The sequence below is a fragment of the Neovison vison genome, chromosome 7 (assembly GCF_020171115.1).
Source record: "Neovison vison isolate M4711 chromosome 7, ASM_NN_V1, whole genome shotgun sequence".
In the NCBI taxonomy this organism is placed as follows: Eukaryota; Metazoa; Chordata; class Mammalia; order Carnivora; family Mustelidae; genus Neogale; species Neogale vison.
Genome location: NC_058097.1, coordinates 189,838,515 through 189,857,440, shown reverse-complemented (window position 1 = coordinate 189,857,440; position 18,926 = coordinate 189,838,515). Strand labels below are relative to the sequence as shown.

Here is an 18,926-nt window from a genome sequence, read left to right as displayed (position 1 = left end):
ACTAGGCTTGTCAGCTTTGCTCTCTAGAATGGGCTTTGGTTGGGCAGAAGCAGAGCCCTCACAGGTTCTTTCCCCTCTGCCCAGGCCTCGCCAGCAGCCCCGAGTGTGCTTGTGGTCGTAGCCACTTCACGTGTGCGGTGAGTGCCCTCGGCGAGTGTACCTGCATCCCTGCGCAGTGGCAGTGTGACGGGGACAACGACTGCGGGGACCACAGCGATGAGGACGGCTGTAGTAAGCACCTCCCTCCCCACCAGGCACCTCCAGCCTCCCTACACTCCCCCCTCACCCAGGCAGTGGCAGGAAGCCATAGAAGAAGGACCCAGGGGTGAAGGTCTGAGGGAGTGTTCTGTGCACTTGTCGGGTCAGACTCAGCATGTTGGACTCCTGTGGAGGTGACAGATATTGACAGAAGGGTGGTTTCTTCACTGCATATATGGCTCCAATCCTCCTGTCTTCCCTATATTTCCATGCAGATATGACCAATAAACTGTGACAAGTGTGGAAGAAAACACCCTTGAAAACCGTAGGCAGTCTCTTTAAATAGATCTCTCTGTATTCGTGTGAATATATACTCGTACTGCGTATATATATATTAATGTGCATACTCCATGCGGATGCAGATCATTTCTGTTTCTCACGCTGGTATTCTGTATAATAGGAACTTTGCAGGAAATCTTACAGTCTCTTTAAACCTTCCTTTCCGACAGCGCGGTAACGTACGCGCAACAGGCTCGGGCATCGTGCCCCGGATCCCTGGACCTCTCGCTGCTGAGCCAGTTGTCTGGGGTGCCACTGAAGCACCTATGTCTGAGGGTGGTTAATTAGTCTAATAGGATGGAAGCTGCAGCCTGGACCTTGTTAACCCCCACCGGTTCGGCTAATTGTGGTGATAAGTGGCTCACTGTCCTGGGCATTATCTCGAAAGACCGCCGTGAGCCAAGTGTAATTACCCCCACTGTTACAGTCAGAGAGCCTATGGCTCAGACAGGGTACCTGACTCACCCCGTGGGATCAGTACTGAGTTCTAGAACTGGAAGTTCAGCCCAGATGTGTTAATCTTCATTTAACAGGAGGGAAAGGAAAACAAAACCCAAACACCTCTTTTTCTTGCTCATGTTTCTCTTACTGCTTTCCTAGTGGTTTGGGGTTCCTTGGGCCGCCCTGCCCTGGGAACCCCTCGTGGCCGTTCCCTGCAAATATTGTGGCTTCTTGGTTGTGGTTTCTTCTTCGCTTCTCCATCAGCTGGGGGCAGGCATGGGAGTCTGTGAGGAAGGAGCGTAGGTCACGTCGGGAGACGCAGGGGAAGGAGTGTTGGCACAGGGTCTCCAGCCAGGTGAGGCTGTCTCGGTAAATATCCCAGACTGATTCTCTGTTGCCCTCTTTTTCCGGGACTCAGTGCTGCCCACCTGCTCTCCTCTTGACTTTCACTGTGACAATGGCAAGTGCATCCGCCGCTCCTGGGTGTGTGATGGGGACAACGACTGCGAGGATGACTCGGACGAGCAGGACTGTCGTGAGTGCCGGTGGCGCCAGGCGGGCTCCATCAGGCTCTGCTGGGAAGGGATTCTCCATCGGAAAATGATGCCCCAGGTCCACATCAGCTCTAGGGTCTTCAGCTCTTTGTCCCTCCTTTCACCTTCCCTCTTGGTTAGATGAGCCCAAGAGAGGGCCCCCTGCGTCAGATCCCTTACGGCAGTGTTGGAGTAGCCCGCCGGTCCCGTTCTTGGGGCTTCCTGTTGGGCTTGCAGCAGCCTGACAGCTCTGTGCCCACAGCCCCCCGGGAGTGTGAAGAAGATGAGTTCCCCTGCCAGAATGGCTATTGCATCCGGAGCCTGTGGCACTGCGACGGGGACAATGACTGTGGTGACAACAGTGATGAGCAGTGTGGTGAGTGGAGCTCTGGGGGTGGGGGTGGGGAGGATGGCTGGGGTGGTCTGGCCTGGGGGAGAACAGGCAGCAGCGGCTCTAGCCCGGCTGCACCGTGAACCGCCTGGGGTATCTGGAGCACCTGGAGGAAGGCTGAGGGGTAGAACCATGCAGACCCCAGGAACCACAGGACTGGAGCCCAAGGCCCAGTGTCTCCAGGCCAGGGACAGAGCCGTGGGGACCCCGGAATAGGAGCCGGAGAACCCCGGAATAGGAGCCCAAGGCCCAGTCTCGCCAGGGCCACCGCTTCCCCCACCACAGTCTGCACCAAGTCTGTGATGTCTGGCAGGGACTGGGTCAGATCCGCAAGGGCAATAGGGTGGGCGTTGGGGACGATCAAAGGAGGGCGGCCTATAGGGCTCCTGCAGGATCGCTGTCCCCTTGCGTCCCCCAGACATGCGCAAGTGCTCTGACAAGGAATTCCGCTGCAGTGACGGAAGCTGCATCGCCGAGCACTGGTATTGCGACGGTGACACCGACTGCAAAGACGGCTCTGACGAGGAGAGCTGTCGTGAGTGGCCCCAGAACCCAGGCTGGTGGGCTGGGCCGGGCAGAGGGCGGCATCCCAGGGGCCGAAGGCCGGGGCAGCAGGGTGCATGGCAATGGCCCTGGAGGGCGGGCTGTTCAGGAACAGCACCTCAGACGCTGAGCAAGGCTGGGAGCATGTTCCCTGGGTGCCGAGGGGAGGGCCCGCTTCGGTCCAAGCACATGGGAGTCCATCAGGGCCATCCCAGATGAAACTCACTTTCCTTGCCCGAACGAATTACCCCCTGGAGGAGTCAGGGCCTCTCTCCTGCGTCCAGGCCTGAGTGTACGCCCCTTCCTACCCCTGCCTGCCTTCCAGCCTCAGCAGTGCCAGCGCCGCCCTGCAACCTGGAGGAGTTCCAGTGTGCCTACGGCCGCTGCATCCTCGACATCTACCACTGTGACGGGGATGATGACTGCGGAGACTGGTCAGACGAGTCCGACTGCTGTGAGTGATCTGGCCAGCGGTGCGGAGGAGGAGGGAGGGAGGCCAGGCCCGGAGGAACTCCTGGGGTGGTAAGGCACAGGTGCCAGCTGGGGCACGAGCTCCGGGGAGGAGTTTCCAGATTCCCGGCTCCCTGTTGGGCAGAGATGGGGGAGGTGGGTCCTGGGGCTGGGCTTTCTGGTCTGCCCTGGACACTGTGTCAGGGACTGGCTAGAGACAGGAGTCTGTCCTATTTCCCCAGCCTCCCACCAGCCCTGCCGCTCAGGAGAGTTCATGTGTGACAGTGGCCTGTGCATCAACGCGGGCTGGCGCTGTGATGGCGATGCGGACTGTGATGACCAGTCAGATGAGCGCAACTGCAGTGAGTGGGGGCAGTGCCAAAGGGCAGGCTGAAAGTAGGGAAAGGGCTCTTGGAGCCAAAAAGGCCACCATCGATAAAGACAGACGGGGCAAGCAGGACTGTCATGGACGGTGGTGTAGGTTGGGCACAGCACAGAGCTGCTCAGTCCGAAGGGATGCCAGTCACACTGTAGATGTACACATTCTGTAACTATATAGATTTGTATATTTGTCCCCGCAGTTTTCTCACGAGTGGCAGGAAGGCATCTTGATGAAAGGTTACCTTTTGTCTAATTTGCACAAAGACGCCATTGGGAACAACCGTGAAGGAGGACAGTGGCGTGGATGCTGACATGGGCTGCAGTTGGGGGAGGCGGGGTGGGGCCTTGGACCACAGAGGGGCAGAGCCTCAGGCCGCAGCGGGGCCAGCCTCTCATGAGGCCTTTGCTTTGTCCAGCCACCTCCATGTGTACGGCCGAACAGTTCCGCTGCCGCTCGGGCCGCTGCGTCCGCCTGTCCTGGCGCTGTGATGGGGAGGACGACTGTGCAGACAACAGTGATGAAGAGAACTGTGAGAACACAGGTGGAGTCTCCCGGGGTTCGCTCAGGCCCCTTGGCCCATGGTTGATTTGGCAGACAGGGGTGGACTGAGGCTGTCGCCACTGCCATTCCAGTGGGCTACAGGGATGCTTACAGCACATCTTGCCCACGGCCGGGATTTTTCTTGCCCTTCTCAGTTACCATTGTCAAAGCCAGATGCATCTGTCACCTGCCCAGCTGTATGGCCCGGGACACATCAGCCACCTCTCACGTTCCGACTCATACACAGTCAGCCCGCCTGTTGCTCTGGCCTTGTGAGCAGGCACTGTTCTCTGTGGCTGACGGCCCCCACTGGCCTGGCCATGCTGCCGGGTGCGGGACACACAGATGCACTCTCTCCCTCTGTCCCACATCCCTCACCATCCCACTGTGGTGTTCCTGGGGAGCAAACGAATGCAGACATCCAGCCAGCTCTGTCTGAGCTGCTTCCTGCCCTGGACCCCAACCCTCCCACCTTGAGTCTCATCTGTCTCCAGTTCGCCCTAGAAAATGACAGGCTCCCGTCCTTTTGTTGACGTAAGCCCTGCCCTGCTGTGACCTGCCTCTCTCTCCCGCCCTGCTCTGCTGCCTCCCTCTCTAGGAAGCCCCCAGTGTGCCTCGGACCAGTTCCTGTGCTGGAACGGGCGCTGCATCGGGCAGAGGAAACTGTGTAATGGAGTCAACGACTGTGGGGACAACAGTGACGAAAGCCCACAGCAGAACTGCCGTGAGTGTCCCCAGTGGGCGGGCCTGGCCCCTTGGTCTGTGGCTGAACCCCACCCATGTGGTTCAAAGAGAATCCTCCCCGGGGATTCGTGCAGCCTCGGGAGCTGTTCTTCGTGGTCCAGGTGGAATGCCAAGTTGGCTGTCTGGGGGAGGATTCTGGGCTCAACTCCCATCTCTGGCTTGGCTGGCACAGGGCCCCGGACGGGTGAGGAGAACTGCAATGTTAACAACGGTGGCTGCGCCCAGAAGTGCCAGATGGTGCGGGGGGTGGTGCAGTGTACCTGCCACACGGGCTTCCGGCTCACCGAGGATGGGCACATGTGCCAGGGTGAGCTGAGCTGGGGCCTGCTTTGGAGCTGGGCAGGGGCAGCGGACAGACAGCTGTGTTTCCCATGGGTCAGACATTTGACAGACGCAACCTCCTTTCATCATCCCCTTAGCAGGTCGCGATGGGTCCTGTTTGTCTCACAGATGGGGAAACTGAGGCCCAGAGAGGTTAAGTAACATACTGACGACCACAGAGCCGGTGAGAGCAGAGTTAGGATTCCAGCCCAGGTCTCCATGACCTTGACGCCCTTAACCGCTTGTTGTATACCCTTCCCACTGGGCCTGGAGAGTAGATGGGTATGTGGGCAGGAAAGCGACTAGTCAGCCTGAGAGTTGGGGTGGGAGGGTGGCAGAATGGAGATCTGACCCCACCCGGTCCTCCCAGATGTGAATGAATGCGCCGAGGAGGGGTACTGCAGCCAGGGCTGCACCAACAGCGAAGGGGCCTTCCAGTGCTGGTGTGAAGCAGGCTATGAGCTCCGACCGGACCGGCGCAGCTGCAAGGCTCTGGGTAAGGGCTGTTGGCGTTCGGCTCACGGGGAAGAGGGCTGAGCCTGGAGACATCCAGGGGCTCCAGTCCCTGGGGATTTGCTGACAGGTAGAGAGAGTTTTCATCTCAGGACAGTGGAGCTGTGAGTTGCATTCTGAGCCCCAAGAAAAACTCTGCTGGGGTGGGGTGGGTGGGAGAGTATGCTTTGGAGGCTCCCACTCTTCTAGTCCAGTCATCAGCAGCTGTGGCCATGCCCTCAGCGGCAGGGGGCCACATTTGTCTGCTGAGGATTTGGGGGTGCATGCTGACACGTGTCAGGGACCGCTCTGGAGCCCAGTGGGGGCCCCATTTCTATGCCACGTCCCAGGGCCGGAGCCTGTGCTACTGTTCGCGAATCGCATCGACATCCGGCAGGTGCTACCGCACCGCTCCGAGTACACGTTGCTGCTCAACAACCTGGAGAACGCCATTGCCCTTGACTTCCACCACCGGCGTGAGCTTGTCTTCTGGTCGGACGTCACCCTGGACCGGATCCTCCGTGCCAACCTCAACGGCAGCAACGTGGAGGAGGTTGTGTCTACAGGGCTCGAGAGTCCAGGTAGGGAATGAGGCCCCGAGGGGAAGGACAGGGCCACAGCATGTACAAAGCAATCGTGGAAGGAACAGGATAGTGGCTCGCAAATCTTGGGCAGCAGAACATCTTTTTCTTCCAGCGAAATCTTGGATGGAATTCTAGTAGCGAAAAACGTGAATTTTAACGGTTCAGGTTTATGATATTTGCTCATTATTGGGCTCAATAGTAATGTTTTGATGAATATAATCATTTGAAATCAGAGATTTATGGGCAGCAGCTACGATTCATTCTAAGCCTTTTTTTTTTTTTAAGATTTTATTTATTTATTTGACAGAGACACGGCAAGAGAGGGAACATAAGCAGAGAGGGAGGGAGAAGCAGGCTTCCCACCGAGCAGACAGCCTGATGCGGGGCTCGATCCCAGGACCCTGGGATCATGACCTGAGCCAAAGGCAGATGCTTAACGACTGAGTCACCCAGGCGCCCCTACAATGCGCTCTAAGTTTTAGCATTTGGTTCAGCTCAGAATTTTGTTTTGGTGGCTTTGTATTAAGGATAGTCTCCTCAATCCAGAGAGATACATCCAAATGTTTACAGATTAAAAAACAAAACAAGAGCTCACTCTATAATCTCAGCCCATTCTACAACCCAGTGAAATGGATTAGAATCTGGCATCACGCACATCTGACTCATAAGCCTATGGAACTTCTGAAACACCTCTACAAAACTCTGAGCCACAGTTTGCAAACGCGTGAGCCAGAGCGGCAGGAGACTCTGGGCGTGGGTCAGGGAGCCAGGATTCAGGAAGCAGAATGTGGTTTGCTGTGAGGAAGAAGTGCCTGGCCTTGGACAGTTCCTTGACTCCTCTGTGCCTCAACTCCTTCATCTTCACAGGAGTTCTAGTATCTAGTTCCCAGAGCTGTTATGACGATCAAGTGACTTAGTATACATAACTATGTTCAGAACGTGGTCAGAATATGGTCAGAACAGTGTCTGACCCAAAACCTTCATGTAAGATTTTGCTCTGTCACATCAGCCCAGAGGAGCGTTGGCTGAATCCCTGACCCATTCCTGCTGCCTCTTTCCATCAGGGGGCCTGGCTGTGGATTGGGTCCATGACAAGCTCTATTGGACCGACTCAGGGACATCAAGGATTGAGGTGGCCAACCTGGACGGTGCCCATCGGAAGGTGCTGCTGTGGCAAAACCTTGAGAAGCCCCGGGCTATTGCCTTGCACCCCATGGAGGGGTGAGTGAGTTGAACCTCAAGCTTCCAATCCCTCCTGCAATATCTAGCAACAGTTTCTAGGCCGCCTGGGCCAGACCTTGCTGGGGGGGGGGCTCTTCACAATGTGGCATTAACAGCATGGGCTGTGCACCCAGACACACCTGGATTTGAGTCCTGGCTCTGCGCTAAATGGCTGTGTGGCCTTGGGTCAGTCTGTTTCTGCCTCCACTCACTCACTTGCTCCCTCACTTACAATTGGTGATTTTTTAAAAAAGCACACCTACCTCCCAGCTGTGTGAAGATTAAAAGAGACTCCTTTTTTAAACTGGAGATATAATTGACATATAACTATATATTAGTTTCAGATGTACTGCATAATGGTTCAATATTTGTGTATATTGCAAAATGATCACTGCAGTAAGTCTCGTTAACATCCGTCCACGTATGACAGTTACAACTTTTTCTCGTGATGAGAACTTTGAAGTTCTACTCTCTTAGCAACTTTGAAATAATACAGTACAGTGTGACGATCTATAGTCACCATGCCATAGGTTACATCCTCGTGACTGACTTATTCTATAACTAGAAGTTTGTACCTTCTGATGCCCTTCACCCATTTCACCTACCCAAAATGAGATGCATTTTATTTTATTTTTTTAAAGATTTTATTTATTTATTTGACAGAGATCACAAGTAGGCAGAGAGGCAGGCGGCGGGGGGGGGAAGCAGGCTCCCCATTGAGCCCTATGTGGGGCTCGATCCCAAGACCCTGAGATCATGACCTGAGCCGAAGGCAGAGGCTTTAACCCACTGAGCCACCCAGGTACCCCAAGATTTTATTTATTTGACAGACAGAGATCACAAGTAGGCAGAGGGGCAGGCAGAGAGAGAGCAGGAAGCAGGCTCCCCACTGAGCAGAGAGCCCGATGTGGGGCTCGATCCCAGGACCCTGGGATCATGACCTGAGCTGAAGGCCGAGGCTTAACTCAGTGAGCCACCCAGGTGACCCATGAGATGCATTTTAAATGCCACAGTACACATTAGATCATTGCAGGTGCTTAATATTTTTATTATTAGCTCATAGGGTTGATCTAATTAATAAAAAGTAGTAATTTTTGTTATTAGAAAAAAAAATCTCCCACAAGGGTTGGGATTTTTGTCTGTTCTGTTCACTGCTATACTCCTAATCCCTAAGAGACAGCCCTGCAGGTATTAATAAAAAAGAGAGAGAGAGAGAGATTTGTTAAATGAATGAACACCCTGCTAGAGACATTTAAACTCAGACATTTAGAAGACACTATGTGGACTACGCACAGAATGTGTCTCCTACTAGTTGGAATCCCCTGGGTTAAACAGATAAAAGGCCCCAGTCTCGCTATTATTCCTGTTACTACCTGCTTTCGCTGCCTGTCTCTCAATTTCCTTTTGTCTCTTCCTAGTACCATTTACTGGACAGACTGGGGCAACACCCCCCGCATTGAGGCCTCCAGCATGGATGGCTCTGGACGCCGCATCATTGCCGATACTCATCTCTTCTGGCCCAATGGCCTCACCATTGACTATGCGGGCCATCGTATGTACTGGGTGGATGCTAAGCACCACGTCATCGAGAGGGCCAATCTGGACGGGAGTCACCGCAAGGCTGTCATTAGCCAGGGTGAGGTCCTTTCTTCACTCTTCTTCGTCTCTCATCCTTCTGCCCCAGTCCCAGCCCCCAGGAGCCTTGGCAGAGGGTGAGATTTGCGCAGTTGCCAGGCCTGGGCCCAGAGCCCATGGCAGGCTCTGTCTGGACTGAGGTCCTTCTGGATTTTCCCCAGGCCTCCCCCATCCCTTCGCCATCACCGTGTTTGAAGACAGCCTGTACTGGACAGATTGGCACACCAAGAGCATCAACAGTGCTAACAAATTCACTGGCAAGAACCAGGAGATCATTCGTAACAAGCTCCATTTCCCCATGGACATCCACACCCTGCACCCCCAGCGCCAGCCGGCAGGTAAGAAACGACCCACCTGGTAAACCTCCTGTGCCTCTGGAAACCTTCCCTGCACCTGTCACAGCTGCCATGGTTTCTGGCCAGGAAGTCTGTGGTTGGCACGGATAGGGGCCAATTTCTCCCTCTGCTGGACATTCAGGGTACAACATCAAGACCCTAGAAAATGGGCTTCACTGTGCTGATTGGATTCGTGCAAACCTTCCTAGGCTATCTCTTCCGTCGGGGATTCACTGTGTTCACACCTGGGGCAGGTGGAAAAAATAATGAGCTGTGGTTCCTCCTTCCAGGGAGCTCACACCCTGGTTAAATGACTGAACTGCCTTGGGGTGGACTCCGCCAGCATTTTGGTGTTTCCTGACCCTCTTGCTCTGGGCTCTTTGAACAGGGAAGAACCGCTGTGGGGACAACAATGGCGGCTGCACCCACCTGTGTCTGCCCAGTGGCCAGAACTACACCTGCGCCTGCCCCACAGGCTTCCGCAAGATCAGCGGCCACGCCTGTGCCCAGAGTAAGTGGGTCTGGGGCTCCTGCCTCAGTGGACATGCCTTTTGGAGGGGGTGTGGAAGAAACGGGAGATAGAAATCCAAGGGCTTGCGTGTCATGGGAAAGGAAGGACTTACGAGGCCGGTGGCTCCTACACCAAAGCTGAAGCCCAAGGGCTCAGTGACAGCACCCAGCTAAGAATGGGTCCCCACAGCCAGGCTGGTGGACCATTTCGCCAGGTCAAATGCTTTATCCATAGGCAGTGAGACAGTTCCAGGCCCTTCTAGCAAGAAGGGGTTTCTGTCTCTTTACCTTTAGCCTCCCCCTGTTAAAGACGTCCTTTCAAGCCCTAAACCAAAGAGCCAAGATGAGGACCTCAGGTGATGTTCTGTACATGGAGACCTTGGATAAATACGTGTCTGATGACTGGGAGAAAATGGGGTTCCCTGATTGCTCCTGGATCTGCAATTTTGGCTTCTTTTGAGCTCCTGCAGGGTCATTGCCTTGAGAGGGCCCCCCTATCTAGCTCAGAGTGACAGGTGACTTTCCTTAAGACGAGTCCAGAGGGAGGGGTGAAGCAGGAGTATGGCATGACCAGCGAGGGGCTCGGGGTCATTCCTCACACATCAGCAGCTGCTCTTACTTTCTGCTGTGTTCCCACTGACCCTCTTGTCCTTTGTTAAAACCAAACTTCTCTTGGGATCTGGGTCCTTCCCAGAGATTGATATGAGGGAAACTATCCAGAGGAACAGGGGCTATTCATTCAGCACACGTTGACTGAAAACCTAACTTCCTTGATTCTTGTAAGTGCCCCGGTTTGTCCCTCTTGTCTCAGCGAGGTACAGCGGGACTCCCCAGGAGCTCCCCCGTAAGCATTTCTCAGAGGCTAAAAGGAGACACAGGGTGAAGTGAGGCAAGGAGGGCCTTCCAGGCAGATACGTACACTGGGAAATATTCAGAAAGGCCAGAATGGGGTAAGGGATGAAGAAGAGCCAGCGGGGAAGAAGCTGTGTATAGGGCATTGGCCAGAGTGCCTTCTCCGGAGCCAGACCTGAGTTCAAGTCCCAGCTCTGGTGCTTTGTGGCTGAGGGAAGGTAGGTGAGCTCCTTGACCTGCTGTTAGCCTCAGGGTTGCTAATCCAGGAAAGGAGAGTAAGAATGATGGCAATCACAGAGTTGCCAAGGGAGTGAAGGAGACAAGGCAGGCGAGGCAAGGAGTAAGCTCAGTAGGCATTGTTGGCTAACTTGTGAAGAGAAGGGGACGTAGGTGATGGCGTGGAGCTGCAGCCCTGAGGCAGGCCGGGAAGGAAGGAAGTGAGGTCGGGTGGGAGTGGATGGCCAGCCAGCCAGTGCGGCCGAAGAGGCTGAGCAAAGAGGAGAGGAAAGGAGACGAAGCTAATGGACGCTTAAACAGGATATGCCTCTGTGCCCTGGGGAGAGTCTGTTTCCTCGTCCATTAATCCTAAAGCCTGAGTCTGTCAGCCCAGTGCTTACAGGGGGCCTGAGGTGTGAAGAGTAGGGGACAAAGGGCACCAGCTCCCAGGAAGTGTGATTGAACCAGATGTCACAAAGGTGAGCGTCTGTGTCTGTCACTGTGATTGGATTTAGAGCATTAAAAGGAGACCCCTTTCGGCCTTTGATCAGGTCTTGACAAGTTCCTGCTTTTTGCCCGAAGGATGGACATCCGTCGGATCAGCTTTGACACCGAGGACCTGTCCGACGATGTCATCCCACTGGCTGACGTGCGCAGTGCTGTGGCCCTTGACTGGGACTCCCGGGATGACCACGTGTACTGGACAGATGTCAGCACTGACACCATCAGCAGGGCCAAGTGGGATGGAACAGGACAGGAGGTAGGGCCCATCGAGGGCCCAAGCCCTCGGGGAGGGCAGGGACGGAGGGGATGGAATCCACCCTGTCCCTGGGACCAGGCTTCCCATACCTTTGCCAACCTGGAGAGTTGGGACAGTTGGGCCCCAGAGATGAGGTACAAGTCCAGTTGGTGACCACAGCTTTGCTCTCTGTCTAGGTGGTAGTGGATACCAGTTTGGAGAGTCCAGCAGGCTTGGCCATTGATTGGGTCACCAACAAGCTCTACTGGACAGATGCGGGTATGTACAGGACAGCCATGGCCTGGCTCTGTGGGATTCTTCTTCTTCTTCTTTTTTTTTTTTTAAAGATTTTATTTGTTTATTAGACAGACAGAGATCACAAGTAGACAGAGAGGCAGGCAGAGAGAGAGGGGGGGAAGCAGGCTCCCTGCCGAGCAGAGAGCCCAATGTGGGACTCCATCCCAGGACCCTGAGATCATGACCTGAGCCGAAGGCAGCGGCTCAACCCACTGAGCCACCCAGGCGCCCATCTGTGGGATTCTTATTAAAATTCTAATGTCAAGGAGAAGGGACCCAGACCACTTGTCTTGGCCTTAGCTCTTGGTGGGTCAGAAGAACTGAAGCTAGACGCTCATATCTGAGGATTTGACATTTTCCAGTCAAATGTCAGCTTCTGCTGCTGTGTAGCTGGTGCTCAAAAATGTTTTGAGGCATTTCAGAGAAGGAAACAATGCTCTGTGGTTTTCCTTCCGTCACTGTCTTAATAAAATGGGCATTTTCTATGCACCAGGTGAGTCTGGGAGACAAGAGGAATGCCTTACAATAGAGCTTCTCAAAGTGTGGTCCTTGGACCTGAAGCATCATCTTCTCCAAATTCAATTCCCTCGATATCTGTCGTGCATCTGTTGCAAAATATTTCTTGATCATCTCCTGCAGGCCAGGCTCTGTGCTGGGAGCAGAAGGTAGTAGGGTGAAGGAAGGACCAAGGATCGAGTTCATACCTTTGCCCCTTACTTCTTCGTTAGGTACAGACCGGATTGAAGTGGCCAACACAGATGGCAGCATGAGGACAGTTCTCATCTGGGAGAATCTTGATCGTCCCCGGGACATCGTGGTGGAACCCATGGGCGGGTGAGCACCTGTTCCTTTGGGACAAGCTCCACCCATCCCATAGCTCTGAGCACTAAAGGAGAGCCCGGAAGTTAATAAGAGGGGCCAGATCTTATGGGCACATCTAGGCAGCCAGGGCAGTTAACAGACACCACAGAAGTACAGTACAGTGACAGCTCTGTCCCCACAGTGGACGAGGAAACCTTTTAAATTTTTTTATCTTTTTTTTTTTTTTTTGGTCTGCTAACAAAAGGAACTCATTGTAAATCAACCAACCAACCAACCAACAAATAAGTAAATAAATCTGTAGTAAGTGCAGATTCCCTATAGTATCACTCTACAGCAATGACCATTGCTAACGGTTAACCGTTTAGGGTATTTTTTTCAGATTTTCTTTTACACATATATATCCGTTTGGTAGTGTTGATGGTGGTTTTGGTTTTACTGCAATGGTATACTGTTTTGTAACTTGTTTTTTTTTTCCCCCTTAACTATATATCCTGGATATCTTTCCACTTAATAATACAGAGCTCTTAATAATACAGAGCTCTCTTGCTCTTGTTCATGGTTACATAGAATTCTTTTAAATTTGTGTACCATAATTATTGAACCCATCTTGTCAAGGAAACTTTTTTTTTAAAGATTTTATTTATTTATTTGACACACAGAGAGAAATCACAAGTAGGCAGAGAGGCAGGCAGAGAGAAAGAGGGGGAAGCAGGCTCCCTGCTGAGCAAAGAGCCCGATGTGGGGCTCGATCCCAGAGATCATGACCTGAGCCGAAAGCAGAGGCTTAACCCACTGAGCCACCCAGGTGCCCCACAGAAACATTTCTTGCACCCCATTCTTACTTCCCCTCTTTCTTTATCCCTGAACAGGCCTCATCTGCCAAGCACTCCTTGAGCCATTGAGCTCTGCCTTTATTAAAACACTGGGGAACCTCTGGATAGTGATAGAATGTACGAGACCTTCAGAGACAGCTTTGAGCCAGGACAGGGCTGTGAACTGAGACAGGAGGCTGGGGCAGCTAGTGCAGGCAGTTGGCACCCTAGGCACCCCGAGTCCCCCGGGGGATTAACTAGAATGCTGTAAGACCTTCCTTGCCTGTGCCCAGGTACATGTATTGGACTGACTGGGGTGCAAGCCCCAAGATTGAACGAGCTGGCATGGATGCCTCCGGCCGCCAGGTCATCATCTCTTCCAATCTGACTTGGCCTAATGGATTAGCCATTGACTACGGGTCCCAGCGGCTTTACTGGGCCGATGCTGGCATGAAGACGATTGAATTTGCTGGTCTGGATGGCAGCAAGAGGAAGGTAAGTGTGGTGTTAGGACATCATCCCACGACCCGGAAAGCCTCTAGGGCAGCTTGGAGGACCCAGAATGAGCTGTGTGCTATTCCTTTGAGGCTGTGGCTGCCCTCCGGAGCCAAGCAGGGTGGGCGGAGGATTGTTGCCTGATGATGAAGGGAAGCTAGGGGATTTGTGTCAGATTGTGGTGCACAGACCTTCCTATTAACCATCACAACGGACACTATTTAATCGCCAAATGCCTGCTGGATGATTGCTCTCTTTGTTTTGCTGTTGTTCATTGGTATAATTTCAAACAAAAAAGTTGTGAGACTTGTCACATTGGTATACCATTCTCTATACACACACACACACACATATACACGCATTATTATTTTTCTGAACTGTCTGAGAATAAATTGGAAACATCCATTCCGTGACCCGAAAATACTTCAGTTTCCTAAGAACAAGGACATTGTCTCAAGTAACCACAGTGTGATGATCAAAACCAGGAAATTTAGCACTGATACAACATTACTGTTTAATTAACAGTCCATGTTCAGTCTCACCACCAATTGCCCCAATAATGTCCTTTGTAGCTTTTTTTTTTTTCTTTTTTCTTTCTTAGACCAGGATCCAATCCCAGATCACAACTGAGTTTAGTAATCAGGTCTCTTTAACCTCTACTTCCTCATCCTTATTTAACCCATCCAGTCAAAGAAATGAGTCCCTTCTGTGTCTTTCATGACCTTTGTATTTTTAAATATCAAATGCCAGGGGTGCCTGGGTGGCTCAGTGGGTTAAAGCCTCTGCCTTCGGCTCGGATCATGGTCCGGGGTGCTGGGATAAAGCCCTGCGTCGGGCTCTCTGCTCCACAGGGAGCCTGCTTCCTCCCCTCTCTCTCCGCCTGCCTCTCTGCCTACTTGTGACCTCTGTCTGTCAAATAAATAAATAAATAATCTTTTTTTAAAAAAACTCAAATGCTAGTTATTTTGTAGAATGTCTCTCAGTCTGTCTGCTGTTCCCTTAGACTCAGATTATGTTTAGGGCAGGAGTCCTACATTAAATCAAGCTGTGTCCAGTGTGTCTCACCAGCAGGCACAGATGTCAGCTTGTCCTTTTGCAGTGATACTAACTTGGCACGATCAAGGTGGTTGGTTAAGAGAGTGTCTACTGTTTTTCCTTTTGTAATGAATAAATAATTTGTGCAGAGGGACTCTGAGGTTACCCAAATCATACGAGATATTTTACAATCATTGCACAACCGTTGGAGCCAGGCGCTGTCACAGTCATATCACAGATTGGCAAACCAAAGCTCAGAGAGTTTTTTGTTTTAATCAGAGAGAGAGAGAGCACGCACATGCAGGCGAGCACCAGCAGGAGGAGCCGCAGGCAGAGGGAGAAGCGGGCTCCCCACTGAGCGAGGAGCCTGATGCGGGACTCTATCCCAGGACCTTAGTTAGCATCATAACCTGATCTGAAGGCAGCCACTTAATTGGCTGAGCCACTCAGACACCTCTCAGAGATTTGATAACCGGTTGTTGCTCAAGGTTGCCCAGCAGGTGGCAGTGGAGGAACTGCATCCTGTCTGCGCGTGGGGGGGTGGATCCATCTTGACCACAGCGCTGTGCTTTCGCATCTTGCTGGGGAATGACCTCGTGCTGCCCGCCCCACCTGGCAGGTGCTGATTGGAAGCCAGCTCCCCCACCCCTTTGGGCTGACCCTGTACGGAGAGCGCATCTATTGGACTGACTGGCAGACCAAGAGTATACAGAGCGCAGACCGACTGACGGGGCTAGACCGGGAGACCCTGCAGGAGAATTTGGAGAACCTTATGGACATCCATGTCTTCCACCGCCGGCGGCCCCCAGGTGAGCAGCCTTCTGCCCGCCGAGGCTTCTCCTTGGCCTTCCTTTGCCGTAGACCTCCCCTTTGACCCCCCTCCACCTCCCCCTGCAGTGTCCACGCCATGCGCTAGGGAGAATGGAGGCTGCAGCCATCTGTGTCTTCGGTCCCCAAATCCGAGTGGCTTCAGCTGTACCTGCCCCACAGGCATCAACCTGATGCCTGATGGCAAGACCTGCTCACCAGGTAAGTTGGAGCATCACAAACCAGGATAGAGCCTCTCCAAGTGGGGCAGTGGCTGTCTTCCTTCCCTGTGGGTGGACTCCAGGGTGGGTTGAGAAACCATAGGTCCTGGTACTCTGAGAGGCATAGAGGAGACCAAAAAGTTCTGGAGAGAAGGAAAAGTCCAGAAAGAGGCCCAAGGGACCAGGTAGACAGGATCATAGGCAGAGTCTAACTTGTTCTTATGGGTCTCTATGCATACTAGAAAAAGATGCTCTTTTCCCAGATGCCCTGCTTTCATTTTTGGAAAATTGTCATAATACACTGATCAGGTTAAAACAAGTCACTTCAGTTTTATCTTCCCAGAGTTTATATAATGAATATTAAAACTTATGATCTCTCCAATGTCATGCCTTGGAAGTACCACTTTGTGAGTGTACAACATAGATGACAGCCTCAGCTGGAGGGTCCCAGGAGCAGGGCCTGGCTGCCCAGCAGTTAGAAGTTGATGTTTCTCCCTAGGGGATGCTACATGACTGGCTGCATTTGAACCCTAACGTCCTTGGGAGTTTGAATGAGAAAGGATCTGTGAATAGGCCCTCCATGATCTGTAGGGAAAGCCCTCTTTCACTTAACATAAAGTTTTTTAAACCAAATGGTAAAAGTTCTTGAAAAGTGTGTCACTTCTAGAATATTAACAAAGAGCTCTCGTTTACAACTGTATGTCAGGCCCAGTGCTAAGTGCTTTTCTGTGTACAGATCTCTTCTAGTCCTTAAAGGATACCCTGCCCTTATCCCCAGTCTACAGATGCTAAAGCTGAGGCTTGAACAATTTAAAGAACTTACCCAGGATCCACTAAAAACTAAAAAGAGACTTCAGATCCTCTTACTGGCTGCACCTCTTTCCTTTTGTCCCTACCTGGGCAGGCATGAACAGTTTCCTCATCTTCGCCAGGAGAATAGATATACGCATGGTCTCCTTGGACATCCCTTATTTTGCTGACGTGGTGGTACCTATCAACATTACCATGAAGAATACCATTGCCATTGGAGTAGATCCCCAGGAAGGTCTGTGTGGCCCTCTGTCCCCAAGCTACTGCAGCTCCTGTTCTTCCTCTCCCGTTGCTTCCTGCCAAGAGCCTGGGGCTTCCTGTTCCCTCTGGCACAGCCCTGCCCCCATCTCTGTAGCTTCCTCTTGGGTAACAATGGCATGGTTTGGGGCCTCGCTTCCATCCCTGCCAACAACTTTACTCTTACGCTCATTCTTTATTGCCCTGGATTGCCTCTGCTCAGGGGTAGAGGCTCTCTCTGATACGCCCTGGCGTCCCTGTGGGTGTCCCTTTGGGAGAGGTGAGGGTCCAGGCTAGGCCAAGCCTTCCCTTTCCAGGAAAGGTATACTGGTCAGACAGTACCCTGCACAGCATCAGCCGTGCCAATCTGGATGGCTCGCAGCATGAGGACATCATCACCACAGGTGGGCCTTGCTTCCAGCCCAGGGACCCCCTGTCTGGCTCCAGAGCTGGGGAAAGAGCCCGTCTGTTTTAAGTGTGCGCTCTTGACTTCCTGCAGGGCTACAGACCACAGATGGGCTCGCGGTGGATGCCATTGGCCGGAAGGTGTACTGGACAGACACGGGAACCAACCGGATTGAAGTGGGCAACCTGGACGGGTCCATGAGGAAAGTGCTGGTGTGGCAGAACCTGGACAGCCCACGGGCCATCGTGCTGTATCATGAGATGGGGTGAGAGCCGGCTCTGTGGATCCGGGCATCGAGCTGGGCAGGGCTGGGCCAGCTGGGGCTCCCACAGGGGTGCAGGAGAAGAAGCGAACACAGGCGTGCCTCAGAGGAACGTGGAGATGGACCTCGCCCCTTCTGACTTCTTTTGGGGTGGGTAGGGTAATGTAGAGGTAAAGGGCACCAGCCTTGAAGTCAGAAATCCAGGATTCAACATTCTTTACCATGTGTTAGCTGCGTCTGTCACTCCGGGTCCTGTTTTTAACCTCTGATCCTCAGTTTCTTCACCAGTAAGTGGAGGTGAGAGTGAAAATGTATACCTCATGCTCTTGGGAGGACAAAGTGAGAGAATCCATGGAAAATTCTTTCTTAAAAAAATTGTGGTTAAAAAAAATAAAATTTACCATCTCAATGGTTTTTTAAGTGTACGGCTCAGTAAAGTCTATTCACACGATGGTGACACATCTTCAGAACGTTCTCGGCCTGCAAATCCGAAGCCCTAGACCCCCTGAGCAACAACTCCACTTTTTGCATGAAATACTTTTCACAGCGTTTGGCCTGTGGTCAGTACTTCCAGCATATAGGAGCTACGGACATAGCAGCGAGTATTTTTCCTGGCCCAGGTTCATGTACTGGACAGACTGGGGGGAGAACGCCAAGCTGGAGCGGTCTGGAATGGACGGCTCAGACCGGACCGTGCTCATCAGCAACAACCTAGGATGGCCCAACGGGCTGACTGTGGACAAGGCCAGCTCCCAACTGCTCTGGGCTGATGCCCACACTGAGGTAAGTGTCCTGCTCCTGTTGCTTTTCCCGGAAGCCCAGGGAGATGGGAGGGGGGCTGTTCAGGATCTCTACTCAGGGCTCCTCGCCTACACATAGCCACCCTCCACCGTCTCCTTCCTCCACAGCGAATTGAGGCTGCCGACCTGAACGGTGGCAGCCGGCACACGCTGGTGTCCCCCGTCCAGCACCCCTATGGCCTCACCCTCCTTGACTCCTATATCTACTGGACTGACTGGCAGACCCGGAGCATCCACCGTGCCGACAAGGGGACCGGCGGCAACGTCATCCTGGTGAGGTCCAATCTGCCAGGCCTCATGGACATTCAAGCCGTGGACCGGGCACAACCACTGGGTGAGAGTGGGCCAGAGCTGGCTTTCTGAGGGTAGTCCGGTGTCTGAGATAAGTCGGGAGCACAGAGATCCTTCCACGATCTCAGAGACAAGGACCTCCCTAAGCCCCCTTCCTCGATCAGG

The 18,926-nt window shown here is 53.0% G+C and overlaps 1 protein-coding gene across 1 annotated transcript in view; it reads left to right on the top strand.

The window, feature by feature from the left end:
* Positions 1 to 18,926, top strand: part of LRP4 (LDL receptor related protein 4) — a 49,730-nt gene that overhangs the window by 13,725 nt on the left and 17,079 nt on the right. The window contains exons 2-27 of the mRNA XM_044259209.1: positions 85 to 231; positions 1,397 to 1,513; positions 1,774 to 1,887; positions 2,321 to 2,437; positions 2,771 to 2,899; positions 3,138 to 3,257; positions 3,693 to 3,818; positions 4,416 to 4,541; positions 4,734 to 4,868; positions 5,253 to 5,378; positions 5,725 to 5,955; positions 7,023 to 7,179; positions 8,598 to 8,815; positions 8,976 to 9,152; positions 9,538 to 9,660; positions 11,279 to 11,487; positions 11,664 to 11,745; positions 12,492 to 12,597; positions 13,691 to 13,892; positions 15,547 to 15,736; positions 15,825 to 15,956; positions 16,860 to 17,000; positions 17,320 to 17,406; positions 17,502 to 17,673; positions 18,291 to 18,453; positions 18,579 to 18,804. Of these exons, the coding sequence (XP_044115144.1) occupies positions 85 to 231; positions 1,397 to 1,513; positions 1,774 to 1,887; positions 2,321 to 2,437; positions 2,771 to 2,899; positions 3,138 to 3,257; positions 3,693 to 3,818; positions 4,416 to 4,541; positions 4,734 to 4,868; positions 5,253 to 5,378; positions 5,725 to 5,955; positions 7,023 to 7,179; positions 8,598 to 8,815; positions 8,976 to 9,152; positions 9,538 to 9,660; positions 11,279 to 11,487; positions 11,664 to 11,745; positions 12,492 to 12,597; positions 13,691 to 13,892; positions 15,547 to 15,736; positions 15,825 to 15,956; positions 16,860 to 17,000; positions 17,320 to 17,406; positions 17,502 to 17,673; positions 18,291 to 18,453; positions 18,579 to 18,804 (3,873 nt within the window). The remainder of the gene's footprint in view (positions 1 to 84; positions 232 to 1,396; positions 1,514 to 1,773; positions 1,888 to 2,320; positions 2,438 to 2,770; positions 2,900 to 3,137; positions 3,258 to 3,692; positions 3,819 to 4,415; positions 4,542 to 4,733; positions 4,869 to 5,252; positions 5,379 to 5,724; positions 5,956 to 7,022; positions 7,180 to 8,597; positions 8,816 to 8,975; positions 9,153 to 9,537; positions 9,661 to 11,278; positions 11,488 to 11,663; positions 11,746 to 12,491; positions 12,598 to 13,690; positions 13,893 to 15,546; positions 15,737 to 15,824; positions 15,957 to 16,859; positions 17,001 to 17,319; positions 17,407 to 17,501; positions 17,674 to 18,290; positions 18,454 to 18,578; positions 18,805 to 18,926) is intronic.